Source organism: Anguilla rostrata, unplaced genomic scaffold (assembly GCF_018555375.3).
Source record: "Anguilla rostrata isolate EN2019 unplaced genomic scaffold, ASM1855537v3 scaf1020, whole genome shotgun sequence".
NCBI lineage: Eukaryota > Metazoa > Chordata > Actinopteri > Anguilliformes > Anguillidae > Anguilla > Anguilla rostrata.
Genome location: NW_026986369.1, coordinates 27894 through 37817, shown reverse-complemented (window position 1 = coordinate 37817; position 9924 = coordinate 27894). Strand labels below are relative to the sequence as shown.

Genomic DNA, 9924 nt, shown 5'->3' with positions numbered 1-9924 from the left:
GTGTGTGTGTGTGAGTGTGTGTGTGTGTGTGTGTGCATGTGCATGTGCGTGTGTGTGTGCGCGTGTATATGTGTGTAGGTTGCATGTTTGTGTGTGTGCGTGCCTGTGTCTGTGTGTATGTTGCGTGTGTGTGTGTGTGTGTGTGTGTGGCTGGGGCCTGGCAGGCTGTGTGTTAATGTACTCTGAGGCTGTGTGTATCAGGTTGCTCTGTGTGTGTGTGTGTGTGTGCGTGTATATGTGTGTGTGTGTTTGCATGTATATGTGTGTGTGGGTTTGCATGTATATGTGTGTGTGTGTGTGTGTGTGTGTGTGTGCGTGTATATTTGTGTGTGTGTGCGTAAGTATGTGTGTGCATGTATATGCGTGTGTGCGAAATTAACCCAGATTTTGGAATTTTGGCTGAATTATTTTTTAAAAATCAGACCCAGGGGAGACATTACAAGGGATGGGATTAACTAGTTAAACCGTCATTTCTTGTGTAAAAGAATTATTGACTTTATATTTCCTCTCAAAAATTGGCTTCTTTTCAGGCTTTCCCCATTGACCTAACATTGGATGGGCGGGGTTTCAAGTTCTTTTTGCAACCAGGCGTTGCAGTTCACGCAGTAGCCACTGGGGTAAAAGGCTCCACTCATAGAGGCGAGTTGTTGCCCCTTGGTTGGAATCAGAGACTGTAAAAAATATGGACACAGCTACTGTGACGTCACCCATTGACTCTCCGTGGGTCTCTAAAACACGTTTTGAAGCTCAATGGCGGGCGCGGCCATTTTCTCGATTTGGAGCCAAAACCATAGAGTTAAGCGGTCTTGTGATTTTTACAATTTGATTGACAGTCCGGTGCGGAAAAGCCCCTCAACCTGAACGAGGCTAGCTGACTGTCTGCCGTTATGTTTTAAAATATATTATCAGATGTTTACGGAGTTTAATTTCCATCCGTGACTGTACTGTGTCATGTAATCACGTTATGTATGACATTAAAAATACAATTAGGCTATGTTCAGTTATCTTCAATTTATGTTTCTCAGCAAAACGAATATGCTTAGCTAGCATATCAGCTTGCCAGTGAGCTAGGTAGGCTGTCCGTGGTTAGCTCACGCGTTAGCAATATGAACCACAGGGGAAGAACATTGACTACACTGATGGTCAATCAATCGGAGATGTGTAGGCTACTGGTGATTTGACTAGGCAAATTTTCGTATAACTGTCTGGTAGATCTGTTAACCGAGCAAGTTATCGCCAGTCAGATAATGAGCCTGCTACTACTAGCTACTCCATCGCCGTTTGTGGTGTTCACTTGCTGGGTGACGCTAGCTGACCGATCGTTCGCAAATCACTTTCTACCGAACAAAAATTAACACTCAGCGGTGATTAACAAATCTACCAAGTATTTTAATAACTGATCTGCAGGCGTGTAAATATGACAACGCACTTTGTACGGCAAGTTTTCCACCTGGTGCATGAAGAAAAATAATGTAGCCTACGTTGAATTTCTAATTATTATTAGGCTATTATTTTTTTCTTGTAAATCATCAAAACCAATGGAGAAAAGCCAATATACGCAAGGAGCCCCCAGAACCGATTCTGAGAACCACTGTCTTAAATGCCTAGCTTGTCGGTCTCTTAAATGCTAAAAACATGTTCCTTTCTAAATGCCAAGATGGTTAATTTTGTTAAATTCTGTGTGTGTGATTTCATCGTGTGTTGTATATTCAGCAAATGAACCTTGAAACTCTTAATTCGCTTCGTGAAACTGAAAAAGTGTTTATCCCAAAATCGGGATTATAGTAGCTTTGTCACATGCGTGAAGCATGGCCCAGGTAGACATTTACGGAATGTACACGACTGACAAGCCGCCAAACACGTTTGACAGATTGAATGTTTGCCGGTTAAGGTTAGCTAGCTAGTCAAATGGCTTGGTAGCCGAAGTTGCGAACTGTTTTAGCACAGGCTACTACTGGACTACCAAATATAGCAAGCTGATTACGCTTTCTGCCAAGTAATTATTTGGTTAAGTAGGCTAAAGGAAATAGTAAAAATGACTTGGATACCGAAAAACTTAAGAGGAGGATTATTTTATGGTCGTCTAGAGCAGCTGTAAATAGCACACGCCATAATGAAATCACCACGAAATGGGATGCCTGCATTTTCAGACTTAGCACAGGCGGACCGTAGCCGGAGCCGCAATGGCAAGGCCAAGAAGCGCCACCGCCCACCCCAGTGACCATAGACTGTAGCCCCTACTGTAGCTGAGTCCTCCGCAGTAATCCGGAAGTGACGCAAGCTGTACCTCATTGGTCCAGAACAAATATTGGCACTGTGCCCAAATGACGCAATAAATCATGAAATCGACCCATGGACAGTCATAAGACCAATAAAATACACCTAGTATGACTATTTGTTCTTTTGAGAAAAAATTATTGACTTTGTATTTTGATCGCATTTGTACCGTAGACTTACATGGAAACTGGATATGAAAACACCTATACTGGAGCCATCCGTAGTGGCGCTAGTGAGTAACCAGGAACTACAACACCAGGAAATGAGCTTCAAAAACGAAGTCTGGTTTTGGCCGCTTGGTTGGAATACTGTGAACACAAAGCAGATGTATCCTACCACCTGGTGGCCTTGTTATACTGCAAGTGACTGAACTCCAGAGGTTGAGTTTCAAGGCAGAAGTTGACAGGTTCTCAAGAGTTCATTGAACTGAAATTAAATTACAATGGAAAAAAAATGTAGAGAATCATCAATGCTGTGCTTCACCTTGTGTGCAAAGTGCAGTGGGTCCATCTTGTTTTTGGAATCCTTGAGTATAAATGACAGCACTGTTTTACAGGAACATATTTAAAGCAGGTACAGTTGTGAGGTGGTGGCACCTCTCACTGACAGATTTCTGTGGGTTAATTGTCCCTGATGAGGGTCAGGTGTGTGAGTGCTATGGTGAAGTGATGGCACCTCACACGCATTGGCTCTGAGTTAATTGTCTCTGATGAGGGTCAGGGGTGGGAGCCCTATATCGGAGGGGAGTGGGCACAGTGGGTAAGGAACTGCGCTTGTAACCGAAAGGTCGCAGGTTCGATTCCCGGGTAAGGACACTGCCGTTGTACCCTTGAGCAAGGTACTTAACCTGCATTGCTTCAGTATATATCCAGCTGTATAAATGGATACAATGTAAAGTGCTATGTAAAAAAGTTGTGTAAGTCGCTCTGGATAAGAGCGTCTGCTAAATGCCTGTAATGTAATGTAATGTAATATCTAGCACCTGGTTTCCGGGGTTCAGTGCAGACTCATTGTTTGTCATGCTCTAGGTATGTGAGAATCCACAGAAGTTACTGTATTGATCCTATCTGTGAGATTTGACTACCATTTAGTTTCTTCTCCGAGCTAATTCACTCTTAGCGCTGTGGAGGACATTTTGCCCTCGTCTCTTTAGTTTTCCTTTTCCGACCCGCCAGGCTGCGAGTGTCATTTTCTTTTGTAAGTTACTCCACTCCGTTTTCCAAGCGGGTTTTACTTTCTGGGTAGCTACGCTGCGGCGGTGTTTGGTTTTTTAGTTTTCTGAGTCCACTGACAGAAGATTCAGTGAGTAGAGGGAGCGATTATTTAGCGCTCTTTATTATTTGGTGTGTCCCCTGTCCCTTTCAATCGCTTGCCGGTTTTTGTGGTTACCCCTCGGGGTTAGCTTTTAGATCCCCTCGGTCCTCAATTGCATCCCACCTTCCACTACTGTGACAACAGTAGGTAAACAGGACAATACCAGGTCAGACAAGTTTCCCACAGTAACAGGTTTTATTACAAAGAGCACCAGAGAGGTACACATGCCACAGCTTGCAGAGGAATTCTCAGATGTTTGCTAATATCATATGTCAGTATCTTAATTAACATGAATGAGCTTGTCTGAGTAAATGTTTCCCTGTTTTAATTACATCAAACACCCAAAAGAAATCACCTTTGGAATGATAACAAGCATACACATTAATGGATTATTTTACTCTGCTTGGATGAAAAAAGAAACATTTACCACATTTCAGCTTCTGCACATATATATTTTGTAATGGAATAGAACAGAAAAGCTGTTTTTTCATGCCAGAGGAAGACCTTTCATAAGCGGCTCTGACATGCAGTCATACGAGCGCCCAAGGGGGGTCGCTAGAGAGCGATGAATCACAGATCCCTGTCTGACTGAACCCTCCCGTACCCTGGGCAACACAGGCACCAATCGTGTGTCTCCCTGTGGAGCTACTTGCCACAGTCAGCACTGGCACGGTCCGGATTCGACCCGAGGCTGTGAGGTTCATTCACGCACCTCAGCATGGTGCCTTAACCAAATGAGCCATCCAGCAGCCCCAAGCCTAATTTCAATAAAATTACAATTTATCAGCATCCTCAAGAAATGCTAACTACCATACAGAATGCCAAATAATCACTGCATTAATAAGAACCACTCAAAGCAGGTACATGAGGTAGACAGGAAATAATCAGGCCAGACGACATTTTCCCACTGTAGCACACTTTAGTACAATATGCACCAGGGAAATACCCACTACACAGCATCCAGGGACATCCTCCAAAGACTCACTAAGTTGTCTCAGTCTTGATAGTAGTTTCTCAGCATCACACCTCATATGGTCACATCTCACAAGCATGGAGTCTCTGTCTGTGGTCACACACGCGTTACATCACTAATTAGGCCTCACAGCACACAACACAACAGCACAGTATAGCACCTAGGACGGGGGCGGTAAATCCCCATGGTGGGTGCCAAAGCTTTTCGGGTCCTCTCAGGAGTGCACTCGGGACAGCCCTGAGCTGCATTCCATCCTCCCCGTAGCTCTCCATTGCTCTTCTCCCTCATTGCCATGGTAACACTGAATGTGGAGTCTGGGACAAGGCCACAATCCTAGGAAGAAGTGGCCAGGAGTGCATACAGAAATACAGAAACACACACTTCCCTTCACTACCTTAAGCCTCCAAGCAGCTGTACACTGCAGAACACAGTCTGAAGTGCATTAATCACTGCAGGTTTCCCACTGAATCTACAGGAACTGAAGTGGAGCAGTGAAAGAATGGGCAGTGATTCACTATCTGTTCTCATATAGACATGAAAACTGTTTTTCTGATCGATCAAACATTGTCTGGATTATTCGCAAAACATTTTAGTTTACAGCCATATCTGCTGCAATTATTATTACATAAAAAATGACTGAGTTTTGATCACCAGAGTTAAACTGTAATCCAATGTTTGGGCTGTGACAAAGGTTGATAACAGAATAAGCAGAGCAAGTACATGAAGCTGTAATGTTCTGAGAGTTCTGAGAGCTAGCCTTGTAATAACTTGTCACTAGATGGACTACAGGAGCTTTCTCTGGTCAGAGTGTCACAGGCATCAGCATGAAGATTAGCTTTTAGTGTATTACTGTTGCTTTACGAGTGTCATAAAATTGTCATTGTTGCAGACATCATAAATGGTTGCATGGTTTCAGCAAGAACCGGGACACTGATGTTTCTTATTCTTAAGGGACCTTCTATGTTGTGTAAAATTCAGTGTTGGTTTTTTAAAATATGTAGGCAGAAATAGTAGTTATTTCTTCATCTGGAGTACATGGTCACAGTGACCACAATATTTGTCATTGAAATTAGATTTCTGTGATCAGATTCAGAATACAAGAAATCATTGACAGATAATGTGGTCCATAAATGCATACCCCCAATTGTCCGTATAGGGGTATTTGTGTTTTACACTGTGCACTGTGTAAATGTGTGTCTTTTACACTGCATAGTCCTCATACCACAAACATTTAAGGGTCACTGAATCATAAATGGCTTCTCCTTGTATTCTTTCTTTCTTCTTTCAAATTGAATTTGATCATGAGATGTGATTTCACACATGTAACTCTATCCACTGTAACATCAAATAATAGCCACAGATACACTATGTACAATCATACAGTTAGCTGTTATTTCATTTGTGGCATTTCTGTTAGCTTGAACTAATCTGCCCATTCTCATCTGATCTCTCATTAACAATTTTTTTTTGTTGATCACACCATTCTCTGTAAATTCTAGAGACTGTACTGCATGAAAATCCCAGGAGGGCAGCTGTTTCTGTGATGCTGGAACCACCACATCTGGCACCATCCATCTGGCACAGTCACTTAGTCGCTTAGATCACACATTTTGCCCATTCTAATAGGTAAGGAGCTGGCGTTTTAACCGATAAATCACAGTTTGAGTCCCAGGTAGGACACTGCCGTAGTACCCTTGAGCAAGGTACCTAACCTGCATTACTTCACTATATATCCAGCTGTATGGATGTAATGTAAAAAAATATGTGACAATAAAGAAGTTGTGTAAGTCACTCTGGATAGGAGAGTTTGCTAAATGCCTGTAATGTAATGTAATGTCTATATTGAGTTACAGCCACATAATGTGCTGTTAGGAGTAGCCTATTTGCATTAATGAGGGGGTATTTCGAATAAATGTGCCGGTATATCACACAAAGGATATAGGTTTGGTGTTAGATAGAGTCTTTATTTTCCCCATGGGGCAATTTGTACTGCAGCATAGTATATAATAAATAGCAATAACTATATTTATGACAACAGATAAACATTAAAATCATTGCAAAAGTATCACTATTACTTATTAAGAAAGCCTGTGACACTTGGGATAAAAGAGTGTTTAATCCTGTTTGTTTTTAACATAGGGATCCTATTTTAAAATAGGGAGCCTACACCGATCAGCCACAACATTAAAACCACCTGCCTAATATTGTGTAGGTCCCTCTCGTGCCGCCAAAACCGCTCTGACTCGTCGAGAGTTTTTAAAATCATTTGGAAATAATTCACCCTCTAACAATATCTTGGCTTTTTATAGCCCTGTAGCAAGTAATAATGTAATAAACTACCAATAGTGTAATAACTCCCAATAATGTAATCCATTTCAAATGTTTTATGTAATAAAAACTAATAATGTAATAAGTAGTAGTAGTAGTAGTGTACTTTATTGATCCCTGGGGGGGATTTGCACAGTTGCAGCATGAAAGACAATAAAGTAACACAATCAGATACAAAATTTACAGTAGATACAAAATATCAGATACAAATATACAGTAGATACAGATATATACAGAAATACAAATATACCAGAGGACACCTTCAGAGGTGGAGACGGGTCAGAGCTGTTGTGGCGGCACGAGGGGGACCTACACAATATTAGGTAGGTGGTTTTAATGTTGTGGCTGATCGGTGTAGATCTGCGCTCTGAGGGAAGTAATACAAAGTGATTGAATAGGGGATGCTGGGAATCTCTCAGAATGGACTGGGCCTTCCTTATAGATCCTATCTGATACAGCTGGGAGGGGTCAGCTGTATCAGATGATCCTGCCAGCTAATTTTACAATGTTGGCCAGTCGACTCTTGCACTTAAGATTTAGGTTACCACACCAGCAGATCATATTAAAGGTTAAACAAGATTCAATAAAAGACTTATAAAAGATAGTCATCAGCGTTCACCTTGAAACTTCGGAGTAATAACTATTAAATGAGGAGAGGAGGTGCTCATGCAACATTGAACAGGTCATTGAAATAAAAAGTTATTGTTTTTATTTATATCATTTTCTCTCATCTTTTTGAGACAAAGACATTCATATTTGTCCTCTGTGTAGGATGTGACATTTCTACTTGTATCTTCAAGCCTTCATGATAGCTTAATTGTCTCTGTGTCTATAATACATAATGGTCTTTAAATGTCATAAATTTGGATGTGAGATTACATGTTTTTGGACCTGGTGGTCTTAACGGAGTAAAAAATGTAATGTGTATTTTTTTTAAATTGTTGTTATAATAAGTAAAACTGCACTTATATATCATTATTCATAACAGATTGTTTTTATTGTTTTTTTATTTTATTTAGTTTGTATTTTTATACATTTTTATTACTATATATATTGTAACAAAAAATATAGAAAAAATGTCATTTTTTCCCCTGGGTCTCAGGAGGATAAAGCTTAGTTGCTGATATCATTTTTAAATGCTCCAAAACTGCAGACTTCCTGGCTGGTTCCATCTCTGCACAATGTCTTGGATTCTTAAAGCAGTCACTGTGACTCACTAGCTCAGGACTGACACAAACTGCTTGCTCTACCCATGAAACCTGCACCAAAGCTTTGCTTCCTGTCAAGGCACAGGGTTTAGGACCCAGGCGCAGAATGGGTAAAAAAACACAAAACTCAAAAAATATAGATACAAAAAAAAGACTTTACTAACAAAAACAGAACAAACAAAGAGCCACGATGGGCAAAAATACAAACTCCAAAAATATCTAAGATAAAACGGAAAACAAGAGGAACTCAAAACACGGGCAGGGCAGAACACAGGCAGGCAGAGTACACGGGTAATACATATGGTAAGGAACCAACACAAGTTGGAAACAAACACAAGGAACCAGCACCCGAGTCAAGGGGACATAGAACTTAAATAGACGGGGTAACAAGACACAGGTGAACTCAAAAAACAATCAAACCAGGAAAAGGAGGGGATAACAAGACATAGGTGGGAACAATGATAGAACGAGACAATGGAAAACAATAATACAATTAACAGGGGAATGAGCAGGACACAAAACAGAAGTGCCACCATCTGGCGGCCCAACAAGGAAAAACAGAAACAGTAAAACAGAACCATGACATTCCTTTGAGTCAGTTACCAAAGCGGTCACATGGTTGCGTGTACCGAATGAAGCTTCGGACTTCATTGATCACGTGTTTATGGCAGAAACTAATCAAGCCTCGGCACACTGTTTCTAGTGCGCTGTGATGTTTTTCTTGACACACGCTCCTGAGCTTCAGTATCAAGGGTAACACCACTCCTTTTGAGATGTCTGTATAGTACATGTTCAGGGCCCATTTAAATTCTGCATTGCTTCCAGTAAAAACTACGCTATATTATGTGTCTGTGTGTCTCTGTATCCATGTGGGTGTTTAGTGTGTTCTCATGTTGTGTGTTTGCAGGCTAATTTGGGTTGGAAGCCACTTGTGGTCCAGTCTGGTCTGATGTGTTCTCATCTCCTTAGATAGGAGGCGCTGTTTTCTAAAATGAGTCTCTCAAAGGAGCCAGAGACCAAAGGAGGAACCCTCAGCACTGAGAGGAAGAGGTATAAATGCATGAATCAGATATTTAATGTGATATGAGTTAGAGCTGCAGTAAGAGGATGCATTTAACTTGAAGCTCTGTCTCCATGTGCTGTGAGTTAGAGCTGCAGTAAGAGGATGAGTTCAACTGGAAGCTCTGTATCCATTTGCTGTAAGTTAGAGCTGCAGTAAGAGGATGAGTTTAACTGGAAGCTCTGTCTCCATTTCCTGTGAGTTAGAGCTGCAGTAAGAGGATGAGTTTAACTGGATGCTGTGTCTTCATGTGCTGTGAGTTAGAGCTGCAGTGAGGGGAAATGTTTAACTGGAAGCTCTGTCTCCTTGTTTTGTTCACAGGGTCCAGGTAGATAGAGCAGGGTCACCTGTACCCAGCTGTCTGTCTATGAAGTGTGATCCTTCAATGGAACCTCCAATCAAGTTAAGACGAAAGTTTACAGGTGATCAAAGGTAATAAAACAGGTTCAAATGGACATTCATATGTAAGAATACTTCAATGTCACTGACAGGTTTCAGAAGTAGGTGGGTGTATTAAGACCCATTCAGGTGTAGGTGAGGTGTATTATTTCATTTTCAGGTATTCTGTGAGTTAGAAATGCAGTAAAAGGAATAGTAAAAGGAGCTACAGTAAGAGGAGGAGATTACCAGGAAGATCTAACTCCATTTTCTGTTAGTACTGCATTTAGAGGATGAGTTTTACTGGAAGCTCTGTCTCCATGTGCTGAGGGTTAGAGCTGCAGTAAGAGGATGAGTTTTACTGGAAGCTCTATCTCCATGTGCTG

At 41.3% G+C, this 9924-nt stretch overlaps 1 protein-coding gene across 6 annotated transcripts in view; it reads left to right on the top strand.

The window, feature by feature from the left end:
* The first annotated feature begins 6063 nt into the window (after nt 1–6063).
* The window catches only part of LOC135247006 (NACHT, LRR and PYD domains-containing protein 3-like), a 31683-nt gene continuing 27822 nt past the window's right edge, over nt 6064–9924 (top strand). For 5 of the 6 annotated variants that reach the window (XM_064320296.1, XM_064320292.1, XM_064320295.1 and 2 more), the window contains exons 1-3: nt 6064–6190; nt 9008–9150; nt 9482–9592. In XM_064320296.1, coding sequence (XP_064176366.1) covers nt 9092–9150; nt 9482–9592 — 170 coding nt within the window. In that variant the 5' untranslated portion in view covers nt 6064–6190; nt 9008–9091. The remainder of the gene's footprint in view (nt 6191–9007; nt 9151–9481; nt 9593–9924) is intronic. The other variant, XM_064320293.1, reaches the window with a different exon arrangement.